General features: G+C 33.0%; 1 protein-coding gene and 1 long non-coding RNA gene across 2 annotated transcripts; one reads left to right on the forward strand and one right to left on the reverse strand.

Moving 5' to 3' along the window:
• Positions 1 to 7,367: 7,367 nt before the first annotated feature.
• Positions 7,368 to 8,761, reverse strand: LOC125503945. Its single transcript, XR_007281182.1, has 2 exons — positions 8,563 to 8,761; positions 7,368 to 8,413 (listed from the first exon to the last, which is right to left on the reverse strand). It is a non-coding gene; the product is annotated as an uncharacterized LOC125503945 (long non-coding RNA).
• Positions 8,762 to 10,473: 1,712 nt separating this feature from the next.
• Positions 10,474 to 18,284, forward strand: LOC109535793. The gene is made up of 10 exons (XM_019901797.2): positions 10,474 to 10,835; positions 12,658 to 12,781; positions 13,952 to 14,083; positions 14,627 to 14,836; positions 15,127 to 15,201; positions 15,286 to 15,447; positions 15,516 to 15,914; positions 16,722 to 16,865; positions 16,938 to 17,067; positions 18,086 to 18,284. Exons 1-10 carry the CDS (start codon positions 10,818 to 10,820, stop codon positions 18,264 to 18,266), a joined length of 1,575 nt encoding a protein of 524 aa, XP_019757356.2. The 5' UTR covers positions 10,474 to 10,817; the 3' UTR covers positions 18,267 to 18,284.
• Positions 18,285 to 20,603: the final 2,319 nt, after the last annotated feature.

Raw genomic sequence — 20,603 nt, forward strand, 5'->3', positions numbered from 1 at the left:
AGTTGTTATTAAAAACTGAGCAATTTGCAAAAAACTATATCAGAGATACGGCAGCAATGTTTTTCAAGGTATTCTGCCTAATTAACATTGGGCAAATACCTGTTGCTCCGTAATTATTTAAAACTCCTGTAACCATGGAATTATACAGTGACAATAAGATAGACAAGGATAGACGGTCAACTCAACAGGAATCGTTGAATGACGGAACGTACTTTCAAAATGTCAACCTGTTCTCAAAACCTTTCTAAATTGGAGTTTATAAATAAACCGTACAACACCAAACATTTGAATGGTTAACTCCAAACAAGCTAGTGCCTCTGTAATCTCCTTATTATCCACTCTTATCAAGCAGCTTTTCGTAATTTAGTTGATTAACTTCTGCTCCATTTGTATCTCCCTGTGCTGTGTTTATCGTACAAACGTGGTAGGAATGTAGCCCTTCCTCTGTATTTATTTGGTATTTGGGAAAGTGTCAGTTATTGTGCTCTGAGTACCCCTGGAAGGCCCTGATTCGATTATGTTCGATACTTGTTCCTCTGTGTCTGAAACCCGAACATCGATTGTCGTCCACTATCTTCCTGGAACCACTCTCCTCGCCCTTTGTTGGCGTGAGTTCTTCCAGATTCTGCTATGTTACTGTAGCATTTCCCCTGAACTAATCGCATATCCGCAAATTCGTGAAAGAAAGTTCAAAGTAAGTCACAGTTTGACAAATTATTGTTATTATTGACGAGGGCTATCCACCTGTGACTATCTGTTAATGACAAAGAACATCATTGCCGCTGTGCCTTTTCATCAAAAAATTGTAGATTAGAACTTTTTTGATATAAAAAATGTTCGTAATGTAAAGCAAAGATCATAATTTTTCCTTTTGAATGCTTAAGTATTCCAATATGCTACAAATTTAACATGGAACAATTTCAAAATAATGCTTAATAACAAAATATCTTCTAGAAATTTTCGAAAAAAAAATTTTCAATATTTTTCTCGTACTCCCCAAGGAAGCCTCTATCACCCCTTAAAAGGAATGACGCCAATTTTGAATCACCCTGTATAATATGAATAAACAACATGCCAGCGACTATAAGGAGAGTGTGGTGCAAACGCTATGGAATAATACTGCACAAATGATTTCCGAAAAATACTATTCCCAGTTTAACATTGTTTAAACTAAGAGGCGTTCGAAATCCCAAAACACGACATTTTCAACACAATACAAAATATCACGGCAAAAGTGCTCGAGGCTTGGACATACAAGCAATATGAAAAACTGTGAAGCTTTGGTATGAAAAAAAATCGGAGCAACTGCAACGTAAGTTATTTCATATTGCCTCCGTTAAACTGCCATGACGAGGAGGAGAAGTATCACAATGCATGTGTTGTGGCTTGTTGTTGCTAAATAATGATGGTTCAGAAACGGGCAGGTGTGAATATAATCCCGTATCCCATCGAACTGCAACCAGCGAAAATAAATTTACAAACTGGAAAGGTTGACATATTTACTTTTGCTGCATCTGTTTACCTAAACAGACATTAGATCAACTTTGCTTGCCAAATTAAAAACCTAAAAACCCTGCGTAACAAAAAGTGAACAATGTAAAATTTAAGCAATCAATGTATGCTATTTGTGCTGAACAGTTTGAAAATGCCTATTACTCATGAGGAAACATGAGGATATGTTAGAATAGTGCACAATATCCAACAAAAATTGTCGGTATCGTCGGTATTTGTTAACACTTTGCGTGTGCCGTAACAAAGCTTTTTCATTTATATTTTCACTCATTAAAAAAATTGCTTAGTTATTGTGAAGAATTCTTCAATTTTTTGAACTCATACTGACTGGGTTTCATTCAAAAATGTGTTTTTTTCATTATCGTTTTGGGATATTTTCTTGATAGTGTGCTTGTCTGCCAAATGGCAATTGATAAATCTAAAATATTGCCTAATACAAGCAATGCAATAAATTGCATATTTAAGATGTAATACCTTTAGAAATGAATTAAAGTGAAAAATCATGGCAATGGTTTTTAGGTAACCCGTCGCAACCTAATAAAAGGACTAAAGCCAGTTTTAAATTACCTTCTCCTGTATGTTTTTTTCAAGGGTTTGTTTTAAACGGCTCCTAAATATCCTCAGCTTCTTAAAATTCGCATAAAATTATAAATCCCTGAACATTTCGTAATTTTAAAATTAACTGCTTTTTTACGTTTTACACGATTAGTTTTCTGCTTGAATGTAATAGATTTAGCAATTGCAAATTGCATTTCTTAATAACATCATTCTTTAACCTTTGTGGAAAACTTTTTTTTTAATTTGATGCAACTTGAATTATCCGAACTGAGATTCATATTATTGAATAGCAAGTAAAAGCATTGCGTCATAATACCGATTTTCAATATCGTCTACTTTTTTAAATGTCAATAATCAAGATGAGCTGATGTCGACCTTGAATGAGCAATAAATCCCGTTATTTGAAGTGTTGCTTGCCTTTAGGAATATATTCAGTTGCATAACAATATTATGAAAATGTATTTAAATTTATGTGAATATTTTATATAAACTAGGTATGTTTATGGGTCTGTTATAGTTTATGTCATCCCATGGCTTAATTTTGTTGTGTGACAAAAAATAGATACTGTTTTCAATGCATTATTTTCAACGCAATTTTCAACTGCAATATGCACCCATTTGCTTAAAATTTTGAAGGGAAATAGAAAATTTGATCTTAAGTAACACTGTAGCTTGCTGGTTGTTAATTAGATATTGGCTTTGACATCATAATTACGAAAATCCAACAATTTAAACGAACGAAACGAGGACCTTCACAATTCAAGCTCAATGGAGTAATGCATTTCGGCAGCTTTTCAGTACCTATGTATGCAATAAAGTTTTTTTAGAATTGACGGAAAACCGAAACGTTGTAATATAACCATTAACTACAAGGAGTTTGAAACACAGTACAATTCCAGTGGAGTACAGGTGAAGAGTACAGAGCATTAAGTTTCTCGTGGTTAATGTTGACAAAACTGTAAGCATGCTTAAGGCATTGCAATTGTCTATGTGCGAGCTTAAATTCATACTATTTCCTGATTCGCAGACTAAAACCTTATTTTACAGACAAACAACTGTTGTCCATTTATCATGCCCAGGCATTTTCGCGTCTGAAATACGGAATTTTATTTTGGAGGTCTTCCCCTGCAGCATCTCAGGTTTTTATTCAGCAAAAGAGGATACTGCGATGTCTGGTCGGTGTTGTTTTTTGTCAATTTTCTGCACTGTTCGCCCAAAGAGAATGTTCTGCCCCTACTATTCACTTTGATGAATTGTTGTTTTGCTAAGCGTGATCGTAGTGGCCTATCAAGAGTATATTTTGAAGTACAGCTATCACAGCTCTCGTCAAGTCCTGCTGTGCCTTTTGCCATCTTGTACTCTTCCAAACGGTGTAAAATATTGATATTTTGGGTTTAACAATTTCAAAAGACGTGTGCGTCATCTACCCTAAACTTATGGGGCATATGACGCACCTCTGTAAATTACAATATATCCCGAGAAACGGTTTAAGTCTATAGCAATATTGACACGATTTTTTTTGAGCAGCAAGAATAGACTGTTAGCATGTTCTTGACTTGGGCAACTGGCTCAAATAGTACACATTTTCCCAATTATCGGACTGCGTCATGTTTTACCCTACTTATGTGGAATTCTACACACTCCATCAAGTAACTTAATGGAGAAAAATGCGGATAATTGTTCGGTTATTATGTAATTTAGCTCTAACTTGCATTAACACGATTTTGGTGGTTGATATTTAAAATTAGAATTTCTGAACCTTTCTGCTATATGCAGTTCCCATTACCGGTTCGTGTTAATTATTCGCAAACGGTGCCGCATCATCCGCACAGCACAACAAGACCTTTATTTATTTAAGGTCTTTATGAGCTTGTCTCCTATTCTGTACTCATGATGTCCGCACACCGTTGGATTTTTTGTCGACTACGGGCGACTTAGTTTCTATGTCATCGGTTGTACTCGTTCTTATCCTCATTCCCTTTCAGAAATGTACATACCTCGAAAAGTAGTCGTTTTCTGAAAAAATTCATGCTTTTTCAACAGTAAGAAAGACATACTTTTACAGAACTTCAGGTAAATTTTATCATCGCAAAAAACCGTTTTCAACCCCTAAACTGCATCTCCATTTTAACACTTGTGCATTTCACCAGTGTTTTCGTGTTATTTTTTCTTAAAGTTGGAAATATTATTATTAGAAGGTTGTAAACCACGTAGCGTCTTTCTTTAGCCAGAAAACGCATATATTCGGTTCCTGTATTAATCTATTTAAAATAAGCATATTTTATATGAATACAGACTTAATCATTCTAAAAATACATCTACCTCTAACGGTATGTTAGGCTTTCAGTGCATTCTGTGCAAATGCACCAACTTCATTGGTGAGTTACCTAATTTGTGCTTTCGCCTTCTTCCAATGCATTATTTTTGTTTGTTTATCTAAATTAATGTTGAATTATTATGATTTTGTCCTTTGTACCTTATATTTGATTATACTCTTCTGTTGGGTACTCTTTTCTTCTATTTAATATTAGTTACTAAATTAGTTCAATTAATTGACGCCTATGTGATTATTTTTACTACATTTAAGACTTAAGCTATTCTGTTTGCCCTGTAGACTCCTAAAGATAGCTCAAATATAGACGAAACGGCCCAAGAAAAATAGTGTTATATTTTTTTCCATAATCTATTGACCGATAAACCCAACAAGACCTAAATAGGCATCATGTATCAACTACCAACACCATCACTATTAAACCGCAACATCATTTAAATAGTTCTTTTTATGCCTCCCATGTGGTTGTAATTTAATAATAAGAATCACTCCCTGCATATTTACAATCACACTAAGACGCAGGTCATGAGAGATTTTCTAAGTAATCTTACAACTTGTCAGGATACTTTCATTTATATAATCGAGTGTCGTAACATACCTAAGCGCAGTCATAAATAACATTATTTATCGTAACATCACAGTATTTTTCGAATTTGCATAGATAATGGCGCATTACATAAAGCAGATTTACAGAATTGCTGTCGTTCATCCTATATGCTAGATTTAAATTTCAATTGTCATATATTATGATATATTATGCAAGGCCGACGATTGTCTATAGGGCCCAAAGTGATAACATTTGCGTCACAAAGCGGCATAAAGTGACAAAATGATATACACGATGGGTCATTTTATAGTAGAAGGAGAAAAAATTGGCCTTGCTTGAAGCCAATTTAATTATTAATTTTTGCCATTAAGTTTAACACAAAAACAGAGATGAAAGGTTAATTTTTTCGTATCTCGTTTAGTTATCGAAGTTGCCATTTAAAATATCGAAATCTGCCCACCATAATGTCACTTATCACTTTGACCATATTTTTGAGTCAATATTTTATGATGATATTGATAAGCTAATATCAACTTGTAAGCGGAAAATACAAATCTCCCGTTAAATATGGTATAACTATGTAGTAGTTTAAATTCTAGCTTTACTATCGTACGATCTTACTGTCACGTCCACCTAATGAAAAATCGCCTGAATGTCCAGAAAAAAATTTAACTATGGACGCTTTGTTATTTCCTAAGAAAATATGGAATTCAGTTTAAAAGTTCTTAGTAAATCTATTTTTTTTAATAAAATTTACATGCATTTCAAGATGCTTCCATCCAAAATTGTTATAAAATGCAGTAAAATAATTTTAATCCGTCGGATTTTTTTATAACGACAAGCCATTTCATCCAAGTATATAGTAGGTAGTTTTGGAAGAATAGTTGTATTTATCATATACTGATGTAAAAAACCCATACTTTCTTCCACACATAAGAAACATTAAAGATTTTAGTCCATGTATAGCAAACATTTAGCTTCAATAATTACTTGTGTTTTTCCATTATATGTTTGGCAAATTCATACTTTTATTATAAGTTCTGATTATTTAAAAAAAATGTTGAATCACTTGTTTATCATGAATCAATAGTTTGATAATATTATTGTAACATTCGCCATCCCACCAAGGCGTTGTGTCGATCAGGTTACGCTTTATTTGTTGTTTATCACTTTAATTTGCTACTACTATTCTCACAAGAGTAGATTGCGATTGAGGTTGTCTGTTCCTTTCTTCCTACCTTAATAGCGTTCCTCAGTCCACATACGGATACACGCCTCTTGCAATTCTGATCTCCACCTTATTTTGTTTGGGGCTTATTTTGCTTGGGACTACCACCTCATTGGTGGCTGTCCTCTAGGCCTCCTCAAGGCATAATATCGCCAGGTTAAAGTTATTTTATGCCATTTGTCATGTCTTGTTTGTCTAATATAGTATTTTCCTTCTTGGGGTTCAGTCCCATCATCATTCAGTCATGGCTTTATTAGGGTTTGGTAAATGTTGCTAAGGTTGTCAATATCTGATCTGAAATTTACTGCTTTTCCAACTATCAGTATTTTTGTTTTCCTTCAGTTTGATGCCGAGAAAACTTTCATTGTTTGCTTTTGACAAGATTATTTTAAAAACATTTATTTCTACTACGGCAATAGACAAACGACTTCCACATGATGGTTGTGAACAAAGAATGAATATAAAACTCTTTTGTACCCATAGGCCCAGCAAAGTCCTGACCCATCTATTGGGGTCATAGGAATTGCCCTAGCAGCCTTTGGTTGATGCTGACAGGGTGGTTAAGGTTATATAACTCACAGTTCCTATTTTTTTCCACTAAATATGTCTTAAGATAAATTAAAAACCCTGGCCGTTTTTCAAAAGTAAAAAGTTTTTATATTTTTGTTCGTAACCCGACAGGTATCTTCAAGCGAGCGATTCCTTTAAACTGTTTACTTTATTTTCTTGCGAGCCACGACCTTACGGTACCAGAAAAAAATGTGTTTCTTAGCCTGTGAGAATGGTGCGATCTATGAAAGATTTCAATTAAAGGAAGGTGATGATACCTTGAACTGTTGAATCAAACAACCAGTAATCAGTGACGCAACTTGTATTACAATAATGAATTAAACCTAGTTTTCTTCTTTACATGTGTATTTGCATATAAAAGTTAGAAGATTTTAAAATGGAAAAAATAATTCTTACAGTTTAAAATTTATTATAAAACGTGGGTGAAAATTGCCAGGTTGAGGCCATTGTTGAGGTTCAATGTTTTTGAGCAAATTATTAAAAAATATTTAACTGCAAAATAAAACAATTGAATTGCCAAATGCTCCTTTTCTTCTAAATAAAAAGTCAAGCACTGACCCCATTCGCATTATTTAATAATATTATTAAACTAAAACTAGAGAGAACAAATAATTAGAAAATAGTGAAAAAAAAACATTTTATTTGTGGTAGCCTGAAACCATTTATACAACCAAGTTTTTATTTGCGTTTTCATCGATTTTGGTAGTTTTCGTTTTTCTGGTGGATAGCCCTTATCTCATTTTCTGTTTCATGCATCAAAGATTGATACTAGTCGGCGAAAATTGGTGAAATGTTAGATATGTGAACGATAAAATTGTCTTCTTTTTCATGGAAGTCCTGCAAATATTGTCATTAAACATTTCCTTCCATTGGGCTTAATTTTATTTCTTGCAAGCTTATGAAAGTAGTAGCTATTAAATTAACCAATTGAACGTTTTTAGACAATTTTCAAATAACATATAAGAATGTCCTGATTGGAAAGATGTGTGATCTATGATCTATTGACTTCTTTTTCACGATGTTCTTTGCCATACTAACAGGCAAAATGTCACATAAAGCTGACCTTTTTCTTGGCGGCAATAGAAATCAAGTGCACTTGGTTTTAGTGGGCATCGGTGCAGTTGCGTTGTAGTCACCCATTTGGTAAAATGTTGCTCCTAAAAAATTTGCTGAATTTTTTGTGAAGTGTTGAAACTCCAGCCCCGGGCCTCGTAATGCTTTAATTCGCTCACGGGTTAAATGCTAAGCGTAATTCAAGGTGCGACATAGTGAGACGCGAATGTGTTATAACGAAAAACAGAAACGAAAAATACTCTACAAGTTCAGAGTTGTGCGTTCAGTAAAGAAGAGTGCGCTCTAAATGCCGTGAAAATTTTGTCAAACCTTCAAAAATTTATTCAAATCACATAAAATAATGAGTTTTGTGCGCTTCGTAAATGATGATTTAAAAATAAACGCTTTTCTCAACTGCATGCTTTACAATAAAAAAATCCAACTCCCAAAGTAAAGCCAAAATAATCCCAAAGTTTAAAATATAACCAATAGCTCAATCGATAACAAATCCACCCTACGAGACAGTTGATGAATTTGGGATTAAAAGTTCTACATTTACAAGAAAGCCAGAGGCAAAGTAATGCTAAACTTATCGAAAGCTGCGTAGTGCTACCTGGAAAGAAAGAAGAAAATGTGTTTAATACAGCAGGAAATCTGTCCAAAGCTAAACTTAATTGAAATCAGCAAAGCAAAGAGAGAGAAATATAAAGAATCCGTAAAACTTTTAAAAATTAAACTCAGTTGAAACAAGAAAATGCTTACATTAGAGATCATTCTTAACAGTTTTCTGCAAGCTGGCGCCCCATCCGCTTTAACTTTTCTACCCATAAATCCGTAAAAAGACTTCTTCACTACACTTTCACAAACTACATTTGCACTTGCTATAAGGGTCACAATGATTATTGAGAGACAAAGGATTATTGACCGATTTCGTCCACAGTCGGTAGCAAACTGAATATTGATAAACCCTTTCAAAAAAAAGGCATCGAAGTACTGAATAAACATGATTATTTAATCATTTGCTTGTTCGCTCTTTTCATGATTCATTGTTCGGCTGTTAACTGAAGAGATTTAAAAAAAAATTAGTTTTCAGCCGAGTCAACAAGCTGTCTCAGATTAATATTTATCTCGCATTTTCTTACTCATGCATAAATTTGCTATACTAGTAAACAATCATGTTTGATTATTAGCTGATGGCACTTCCGTAACTGACATTGAGGAGTTGTAGCTGTTAATTAATAAAATATGATAATTATGATAATCTTAGAAGTACAAAGTGGAACTGGAAAGGGCGCACTTTAAAAATATCAATAAATTAAATTTTTTTGTGTTTCCAAATACTTTGCACTTGTTTGTTTGTACAGGATAAATAACTCATAAACAATGCAAGTGAAAGTTTCATAAAAAAAATAATCATTTTCCATACGCATTCGGGAAACTCACAGTTTCTTGTCTGAAAAGCGGTAGAAGTCTGTTCGTGATAGTTGCTGTACGGATATAGGGAGTATTCTAGTGTGAAACTACATAAATTTTGCTAGTCCTATCTGTCTTGCTTCTAATGAATGAGTGGCTACTCAATGAAATATTGATTAATAATATGGAATAAATGGAACGGAAATAATATTTCTACTTCAATCATGAATCACTTGTTTGAAAAACATTAATATGCCACAGTTGGTGAAACTTAATAACTAATCTTTTTTAGTTGTATTCAAAGGCACAACTAAATAATGAAGTGACAAAATTAATCATTTTTAGCCTTGTTTCATAATACCTTATTTTTTCTATTTTTAAAGTTGAGTGATGATTACACTTCATCACATGATCGAGGTCAATTACAAGCAATAGCAAATATGTACTTTTCCATATTTACTTAGTTTCAAAATATGAAGCAACCTAATTATGCATAGTTAGATTTTCAATGATGAAACGAGTAGTAGTAGTAGTAGTGGCGGTAGTATGGCGAATAGACCTTAAACGCCCTTTTCGCCAATGATGAAACCAAGTTTCGGATTCGATCATTTTGTAATTATTGAAACTTTACAGATATTTTGACATTATTAAAGTACAAAAATGTTCATTTTGTTCATTCTATTGATAGCTGCAAACATATTAACCTTGAAATAGATTTAGTTATATGTGCGATTGCTAGTAGTCTAAATCATAATTTTAGTTCATTTTATTTTGATGGTAATAATGTGTTGTCAAGAAATTAGCGAATAAGTTAATATTTATTGCATTATGTTTTTATATTATTATATTTGATTTAAGATCATTTTTCAAGAAATATTTACAATTTTAGAAGCATAATGTATATTCATTAATAACGGAAATAAAAATTCAATGCAAATACATTGAACATAATGCTTACCTATATTTCCTGATTACTTCCGGAGGATCATGCGGAGCTTCATATTATAGTAAAGATGTGTAATTTTCAATCACACTGTGCTAACGAAAGGCGTATTCAAGGATGCAGATGATTTTATTTGCTAATTTGTCGTTGATCTTTACTATTGTTGCCAGCAACGATAATACAATTGTAGAATCCGCAATATTATGTCAACGAATTCGTCAAGAATGTTAGTTAAGCAAAATTTCAAAAATTAATTTATAAATGGATGATTTTTGCCAAACTAAATCATGCCAAAATTATTTCAGACTGTTGCAAGTTGAAATTGTAAATTTTACCATTGACCATGTACTGCATTCTAGGACTTCCATTTGCTATTTAAAGAGCGGTAATAGTGATAATTCAAACACAAGGGTGGGACTTTATTGTGAAAATGGAGATATATCATAGACAAATAATCCAAGTTTTATAACCTCGTTGGAAATTAATATTCAGTAAGATCGTTGTGGCGGGAGTGTAGATATATGCTGAAGGAGTCCCAAAATGTATTGCTATCACATTACTTAGTAAAACACAGAACCATAACTCAATTACGTGCACAGTTTATTTACAACAATTAGTGCAAAAAGAAAAAGTTTTTTACTCCGAGTTCTTGGTTGTCCAGATGGAAATACTGCTGCAGGTAAAACACATTAGATAAAATATATTACTACATATTGGCTATTCTGATTGAAGCTAGTTTGGGTTAGTTTGGGTTAGTTATACAGGTTATTACAGCCCCATTTATATTAAGAAAAGAGCTACTTCTTGACCTGCAGTCATTTTCGGGAAATAAATGTTCACCAAATTCAGCGCCAAACTAGCTATTCAAACAAACATTATTCAGCTTTGGAAACCCGCCTGCGCACATGGATAGGATCGAGTGCAAGATGTAAAAAAGATTCAGTACAATATTTCTTTAATCTTCTATAGCGTGTATAAACATTATACAATTAAACAATTTATATTTCTTCAAGTGGAATGAAAATTTGTAATTGAATGTCTGTTTTCCAATTCTTTCACAACTAACGAAAACATGTTTAATTCATTTTTAACTGCATACAGGGATTGGTCTTAAGATGTTTGTTGGCATTGAAACTTTTCAAATTTGACTTTTAAAAATAATACATCTTTATTAATAAGTATCGGTATCCAAATTGACTTTTAGTATTTGTGTTTCGATTACGGTTTAATAAAGGAGGATAAGTAATTGTTTGTACGTCCTAAATGGCTAATGCTTTTGGTTTTATAATTAAATATTTTTTTATTTCATTGAACCACAAAAAACGACGCGTTTTCGTTATTTTATATTATAACCATCATCAGGTGTCAAAGACCTAAAAGTACGTCACTGGACTATAAAAAGTATGTTTCGGTTGGTTCCGATACCATACCACATATATCTTCCAAATTTATTGCGTACAAGACATTTGTTTCTTGCATCATCATGCTTATTCTTCCGGCATAATTCATCAGTACTTGCGGCTAACACCCAAATATAGTTCCTATTATGGAAAATTAGTCTGCTATTTCGAAGCCCGTCGTCTTTTAATCTGAATTTTCTGCTTTTGCTTCTGCCTTGCCTTTCTATTTATTTTCCTGATTTATGTTGCCGATTCTTTTTTATCTCATTTCTGAAAATGATGACTTCGTCTTCTTCTGAAGCTGTTTTCGACCGTTCTAGGGGAACAATTTGTTCAATTTCTATTTTAAGTAGGTAGAGGTAGTCACTTTAATCAGTTTTGAAAATCGTAATGTTGAAATCGTCTATTACTCAATGTTGCTGATAAGGAGTTTTGGCTTGGAATATTTTCGGATATATTAATTAGATTTGCTTGTAATTGTTTTATAACATTTTCATAGCGTGGACCATGATTTTCATTTTGATTTTTTAAAATTTGGCTTTGAATAACAAGCAAGTAATATTTAGATTTTTTTTTAGCTTTTTTTGAGTTTTAGGGGATGGGGCAGAACTTCGTTAATTTTGTTTTCAATTTTTTCTTGGGTAATTTTTATATTTTAAAATAAGTGGATGAACAGAACATTTTATATGCGCTTTTAGGAAAAGTAAAAGTAAAATATTTTCGGATTTATTTGCGGAGATTTAATTACGAACGCAAACAATAAAATGTGAAGCTAAAATCAGATCAGAAAAAGAAAACTTGAAATCAAACTTATCAGAAAAATTTTCATTAATTTGACTTTATTCAAAAGCTACAGGCTTGGAGGAAAGTGATTTATACTTAAGTGCAAAATACTATTATCTAAGATAATTCCAAGCGAAAAAATAGCCTATCTAAAGCCAGGAACTCTATAGCGTAATGCAGGTTTTTTCGTGTTCTGTTTCTTATTTTATATTCATGCGGTTCTAATTTTACCATTATTTATCTAATTCTGAATATTATTTTTATGCTGAAGTTATCCCAATTGTTTTGAAATAATGATGAAATAAAAGTTGCTTTCAGGTTGGACTTTTGGTTGCAATTTTAAGCGCCGTTTATACTTTTGCCTTAGAGAAATCAGATGAAGGACGTCCATATGAATTCGGCTTTACGATTGATGGTCAGCAACATAGACATGAAAAGAAAGGTATGTAGCCGTATATTTTTTGACTGTGCTACACTTTCTATAACTCGAATTTTACGCCTTAATCGTATCTTGTTTGGCCGTTAAAAGGTTTACCGTTTTCCGGTTATCTTCGGCAAAAACTAGGGTTTCCAAACTAGTCTGGTTTGATAACTCTTTTAAAAAGTCAAAAATTCCACACATTAAGACCAAAATTATAGGTATTCCTATTTTATTATTATAGGTATGTATTTAATTTTACTCCTCCCACCTGAGAAGCGTTTATCTTTCAAACAAGCTTCTCACGAAAACATACATAACGTATATTTAGTAGATAGTAGAATATTTACTACTAGACACTTACTACTAGATACTTACTAGATAAAAATACTCATCCTAAAAATAATACTTATTTTTCAGCTTTCTCAAAAGAATCAATTTCCTTCTTATACATAATTTTTTTTACAATTTAGAGTGTTTCTAAGGAAATTAAGCGTGAGGCATTTAAAAAAATTGCATGCATTTTAGTTTAAAAAAATCACAATTTATAAGCTGACCACAAATAAGCTGTAAGGCTGACATTGTTGTCATCAAGTCTGGATGTATGGTTGCTGCTAATTTAGGCCAATTTCGAGGTACAACAAATGATTATTTGCTTACTTGCTGTAAAATTTTACAGTTTAAATTTTTAAGTTTTTTTAAGAGGTAATAAGCCTTAAGTGGAGATCCTGCAGTCTTTTTTAGATTCTTGCCCCTTACTCTTCACGTAAGGTCTTTAGCCCCTTAAAAATATTGATACCAATACTACTCAATGTCTATGAAGATTTTAAAGTGAACTGTTCCATTACAACGAAATTGAAATGCCTCATTTCCAGGGCAATACAGTTTTTGAACATCAAGTTTATGAAGAAATATAGTTTGTGTGTTGATATTTGGTTGATTATACAAGTGTTATGTTATCAAGGATGGCGTGGGTCGTTTGTTTAAGTATTTAAATTTGTATTTAGTATTTGCTCAATTTATCCTTCTAGTTAGTCGTATTCGAAAATACACAATTGTTCTAGCTAGATAATGTCAACCCCACATGAGGGAAAACATGACTCTACAAATACAGATTTTCTGTCAAACAATTTTCGTCATTTTCACTTAGCGAAAACTTGGATACATAAATTTTGACACTTTTATTCCTTCCAGATGAAAAGGGTATTATACAAGGCGAGTTTGGTTTTATCACAGCAGATGGAATATACCACGTAACAGTCTATGCTACAGATGAAAATGGAAGCTTCAAAATTTTAAGCATGAGAAATATTCGGATAAGTGCTCGTAAGTAATATAATTTGATTTATAAAATAGATAATTTTCAACAAACATAAAGCATCACATTTAAATAACATCAAATTTAGCAATATCCATATACGAAATTTGAATTTTACAATTTGCAACCTATCTTTTGCGTGCACGCAGCCTACAAAAATTATCATAGAAAAATGCCACCATGTCAGTTTTTTTTAATGGAAAGAATATTTCTTTTTACTATGAACTAAAAAAAAACAAACTGAACAAGCCCAACAAAGTTAGTAGGTGCCATTAAAAAGAAACAGGTTTTTTGGCATTTAACCGAACGATTATTCTCCCTCTTGTCCTGTAACGTCACCTTTTGTGTTAGTAGTAAAAAATTCTATACATATTCCATATTCTTCGGTCGAGAAGGCTATTTTTTAATAGCTCGCAAAAGTGCTCGGTATATAATAGCGTACTTCTCGACCTAGATATATAATACACTATTACTTCTTTAATATTTGTTTCTATTTATTGCCTCAGTTTAAACAGTATGTTATTAATACAATAATTAATTACTATCTATAGCACTGGACGGATCACCATTCAAAGGGGAAATTTCCCCAGAAGCGACGAAATATCTTAAGAAGCCCAGTGCTTCTTTACCACAACCAATACAGTCTCAGGAACCTAATCCTATATCTTTACCTCATTCAGTGCCCCAACCAGTTATCAGCACTGCAAACGTAAAAAATCAAATTCAATTTACTACGCAGCCTACAATTAGACCGGCATGTGGTAAGCAGATAGTCATCACTAATTAGAATTCAAATAAATTTTTTTCAAAACTGTATTATTTCTGAATTGAAGTTCAAAATTGAACAATATTTCCATCATTATTACATTGAACTATTCAAATTGCACAAACGACATGTTTGTTGTACCAGAAGGAACACATCTATGTCGAAAATTGTCGGTTTTATATCAAATCAGATGGCTGTCATATTTATACGATGATTGAAATCCAGTCGACATAATTGAGCACGAAAATAGCTACTTGACATCAAATACTAATTACATGTTTGCAGCTAGTTGTGGGTTTATATCAACGCCGAAACCTGCACCATTAGAAAAATCTTTAATTCCTACTCAGCGATTTGCAGGTGAGAAAATTAAGAATTTTTGCCTGGTCAACATTTCTCAGATATGCAGGACGAAATAACTTTTTATTCAAAATTGAATTTCAGCAAAACATAATTTACCAATTGTTCCCACCCAGTATCAAAATACTGCAAATGTGTTAACGCCATTTGACCCCGCCAATAGTAGTGGAGGGAAAGAGGATCAAATTTTAAATAACGTTGGAGGTCAAAAAGGCGAAATTCCACAAAATCGCTTTACGCAAGCAGGTAACAGGAAATAATTAGGAATAGCCTTCTTATCCAAAACACTAACTAACTCATCAATTATTCACTAGATCAAATTGATCGTGTCCAACCAATTCAAGTTGTCAGCAAAGTCTCTCAAAATGTAGACGTGTATAAATCGGCTGTTGGTCCACAAACAACGAACTATAACAGTCCTAGCATAAAAACGAGTTCAGAAGTTGGCCGAACTAGCATCAGTGGATCTGTTGGAGATAGTGGAACCACTCATCAAACCCCCATAGGCCAACAAACTGGCTTAAAAAAATCAGAAGAGCAAACATACCCACACTCCGGAAATTCGAATGGCAACTATAAAGTTAGTAACCAGAATAGTCAATTGGAAGGGGGTACGGAAAAAGTCCCTATTATTGGTGATTCACTGGGTTTTCCTGCTGGTGATCGTACAACGACTGGAAAAGATGCAGTAACGAGTTTTCTAAATGCGCAAGGTATTTATGGTATTTTATATAGAACTGAATGTACACGATGATTCACGGTGGATGGCATATTAGACCTTTACGGAAGACACAAGGAAACTTCGTGTATTTCTAAGTCTAGGCCCATAAACAGGGCTTTCCATTGGAAAAAATGTAATTAAAGCCGTTTTTATCTTCAACCGGAGGATTATTAATTTTAGGACATCCTGTACGATATGAAACAAATTCCGGTATGTGAACCTTAGGGCGAGTGCATATCGATCCCAGACTCAAAATTTATACAAGACCTTTTGGAGCTATGTTTTGATCAAAGTTCGTCTTAAAAGGTTAAATTAATATCTTAGAAACCGCTTTAGATAAGCATAGAAAATCAGCCTAAAATCTAAGCATCCAATTATTTATAGACTCAGTTTCCTGCAAAATATCAAAAGTTCTTTTAGATATAAGCATCAACGCCCCAGCTCTGAAGATATTTCGGATTGATAGAGCATTTGTGATTACTTTGTGTTAGGCATGGACGCAGTGGATGTTCGGGTGTTGTGTGAAATGAAGAAATCTGATTCACTGGTGTTTCGTTAACGTTTTATCTGAAATCTAACACACGATTCATCAAATGTTCTTACATCAAAACATACAATTAAAAATGCTAATTGATGTCCAGGCATTTTTCAAGAAAAAGCTGTTTGATTTAGTCGATTTATTATTATTTCCACATACTTTTGTTTTAAGTTTGACTGAAGAATTTTTTGAGAAATTCGAAACCTTGTCTAGAGAAAACATTACAATAATCAAATTATCTTAAACAGTTTATATTTTTAGAACATCCGGATGCAAATCCTCTGCAACTTGCCGTCAATCCTGCGAATGCATTTGCCACGTTGCCTCCTGTTTCAGTTTCGGAAGGTGTTATTCACGTAGGTGGAAACAACAAACAGGATATTCGTATTAACGACAAATTTCCGGGTGAGACTAAAATATATTCATTCATCACACAGCAGCTATTAATAATGAACTTATGTTTTAATTTTGCTATAGGAATGCAAGATGGTCTACCGGCAGGAATCGACGAAAAAGACATCACAAACCTTTTGTACAAATTTCATTACACAGTAGGATTTCACGGTCATTACGAGAAAGGTCTTAAGGATGGAACCAAAATTGGAGGGTAAATATTTGGCTTTTTAAACTTGAATGTATGTTATGTAATATGTAATATTAGTAGGTACTGATTATTTTATAACTGATTTCGTTGCTGATACGTCAAACATTAGCCTCGTTTCAATACCAATGATGAACTTTTAATTGTATCGTTTTTATAAAAGGAAGCAAACTTATAAAAGCAACAAAAAACGCACATATAAGAAATAGTGGGCAAAATTTGAAATTTATTTGAATTGAATGCAATAATAAGTTTTTTCATTGTTTAGATTTAGGTAATCAATCTAAAAAATCTACATAAGTTTTTTCAAGTCCGGTCGGGTGCAATTTGCGTTTCAATGATTTTTTTTACAGCGAACACATTCTTAGAACCAGGTTTTCTGTCTTTTTGCTTAGAGTCTTGAACCGTTCTAATAGTTGAACTTTGAAGTCTTTAAATATTTTCAGACTTCTGTAAATATCAACCAGCGCATGTTATTATAAAGGGCTGTAAACCAAAATTATTGTTTTTAGTTCCCAGCTTCTTATAAAGGCCACTCGGGTGGCGGCGAACAGACTCAATCCGCGAGGGCGAATGAAGAAATATAAAAAAATTCCTCCGCAGTAAAACCAGCAGCTTTAGTCTCATTCAAACCCGCCATCAACTTCAGTGCGATTACTTTTAAAACCTAATCTTTCTCCATAATTATTCATTTACAAGTTATATTTCCCGCTTATTCTCTAAATCGCAAACATATTCCCACAATTTGTTTGTTACGTTCTATTTGTATGATTTTGTTAATACGTAGTTACAAAGGATATAGCACAATACCGGCCTGATAGTAAGGATTCCGAACGCTTTTCTTCATATATATTTACAGGTTCTTTAGTTTTTCTTAACTATGAAAATTAAATTCCCTATGAAGTGAACATTTCCAGTAATTCTTGACACAATGGGTAATATTTATCCTTATATAATAATCAGTAACTAACTCACTATTCGCTTAAATAATCAGTTATCAATATTTATCCCAAAAACGTTTCAGATATTTTGTGAATGGTAGAGATGGCATAAGCAGGGTTGTTACGTACATTGCGGATGAGAATGGTTACAGACCGAAAGTGAAGTTTATTAATTTGGGATTGGAGTCCGAAGATACACCTAAAGCTGCAACGGAGAAAACATTTGGACTGAAGAGCTTCGAATTCATGTGGTACCCCTTATAATAAACGTATTTTTATCAATTGTTATGTTAATTACACTTGTAACTATGTTTCCGTTTACCCGAAATACTTTACTTTCTTCGTCGATATTCTAAATTGGTACCATAAATCTCGCAAATAAAGAGATGAAGCATAATAATACTTTATTTCATTGCGTGGGCTAGTTGGCACTTTTCGTTGGTCAGAATCACTCATTTCCTCCTAACTTTCATTCGTGGTTTTTATGTGCATTTAAAGCTGTTTGGTACTTGAAAAAAACTTTCATATGGCGTTCAATAAGGGTTTCAAACGCATTTATGTAGATAGACATCGCCTTTGCCAAATCGGCTATTTTGACGGATTATATTAGACAGCTCAGGCTATTAAATATATTAAATATGTAAAAATATATGGTCCTTGAAAATCAAGTTTTGGGATCTACATGCAACACAAAAAAAGTGAAAACTTCATTTCTGGTTTTGCTGTGCTTAAACAGCCAAATCCGCTAAGGAGTCGTCGATGTACACCTTGGGGCAATGGGCACCTGGGAATATAGAATCATATTTTTGAAAATATTTATATTAACAGCAAACAATATTAGTAATGGAATTACCTTTTATAGAATTGAAAGACATTAATTCCGACTGACATATATTAAAATTCTTCGCCACCCCTACGGGGTTTAATCATGGGCAAGTGGTCACCCCAACTAATAAATGTTCAAACAGTTTAATATGCTGTTGGGGAAGCCGCCAACTTTAGGGTAAGAGGGGTCGGTCGCTCTTTGTGCTACCCGAGATGACTTTTAATATTGCCCCGAGGGTTAAGTTCACCTTTATTGTTTTATTTGCTCAATGCATTATACCGATCTCTCGTGACACATCTTCAAATTATAGAACATTTCAATAGAAAGAATGGGAGTTAATAATTTATTTTATTAGACCAGAATCTGCATTTGCAAAAATTTCGAAGTCGGAAACAGCTCAATTACCTACATTATTTCACCGTAATCACCCGTAACTTATCAAATGATCTTACATTTTAGGGCTATAAGGTCTTGATTCGTGGTATTCAAACAGTATTGTTTGGTTTTTCGTTGCAAATTTTTAATAAGCATCTGCTTCGATTAAATTTCTTTGCAAATATGGTAAATTATTGTAAAGTATCTCATGTTATAATTAGTTCGCATTTCGCATAACATATGAAATGATGATACTTTTAATACAGATAAAAACACTTTAGGTGCTATTTTAATTCCAAGCAACAAAAAAATCTATTCGGTTTCAATTTCATTCTAACACATTTCATCGAATATTTTCGTTCTGTTCGACTGATTCGTGTTTAAAGTTTGACTTTTTTAAAAAAAATTTAATTATGCTTCAGTCTTCAGTTTAAATATACTTCAGTCACCATGTTCGGCTTCGGTTTTGAAGTTACATTTTCGTCTTTTTCTTGCACATAATTTTTTGAAATACCTTGTTTATTTACGCCGACAAAAACTCCATTCAGATATAATTACTACAATACGGTACACGACGCAGTAACAAATACGGTTCCTTTTTCATTCAACGTACATCATTTATTAAAACGATTACTCGGAACTCAATGAAAAAAGTTTAATTTCGCAAAGGGCTTTGATAAAATCTCGCAAGCTTGTGCCGCTGGTAATGAGAACTGCTATATGATATACGGATCGCAAAAAATCGCCAACAAAACTGGTATAAAATTCTTGCACATAGAAAAAGAAACGGTACGGACTCCGCTGCTGAAATAAATGGTCATCAGCATGTCGAGGCGGCCGCTGTTTTATAAACACTTTTGCGAGCCATAAATGTATTGGTTTTATTTTGACTACAACTCAGTGCCGTCTCTAAAAGATGGTATTAACATTTCTCGTTATTTTTTAAGTTTACAAAATGCTTTAAAAAGAAGATTTGTTAAAACACAGATAATAAAAACGAAATGTAAGAAAACGGACGAACTCATTGAATCAGCATTAATAATCTAGCAGTAGAGATGCAAAATACAACACAAAAATTGAGAAATAATACCGTTATACAAATTCAGAAAACAATATGAAAATATGCTTTCTTATTATATCAATCTTTAATGTGTCCAGTTTATATACAACATCTTGTTCATAATCAATAGGTTAGGTATACCAAGGGTTAAATATGATATTGTCAGAAAACCTACTGGTTAATTTAAGTGTATTCTAACCATTTCGTGAATGCTAGAAGGTGCGAACGCCGTCTGGAGATAAAATTTCCCAATAATGGCTTGCCTTTCTGAGTCGGAAATTTCGACATAGTTATGCTTGTTTTTACATTTGATATGCCTGATCAAAAAGTTAAAGTTTCT

This window comes from Dendroctonus ponderosae, unplaced genomic scaffold (genome assembly GCF_020466585.1).
Source record: "Dendroctonus ponderosae isolate FM_Combo_2020 unplaced genomic scaffold, Dpon_F_20191213v2 Dpon_F_20191213_3, whole genome shotgun sequence".
Taxonomy (NCBI): domain Eukaryota; kingdom Metazoa; phylum Arthropoda; class Insecta; order Coleoptera; family Curculionidae; genus Dendroctonus; species Dendroctonus ponderosae.

Excerpts from the sequence above, each read along its gene's own strand:
- LOC109535793 (XM_019901797.2), top strand. Across the intron at positions 15,202-15,285 it reads TCCTACTCAGCGATTTGCAG|CAAAACATAATTTACCAATT; the intron begins GTGAGAAAATTA and ends ATTGAATTTCAG. Across the intron at positions 17,068-18,085 it reads GATGGAACCAAAATTGGAGG|ATATTTTGTGAATGGTAGAG; the intron begins GTAAATATTTGG and ends AAAACGTTTCAG.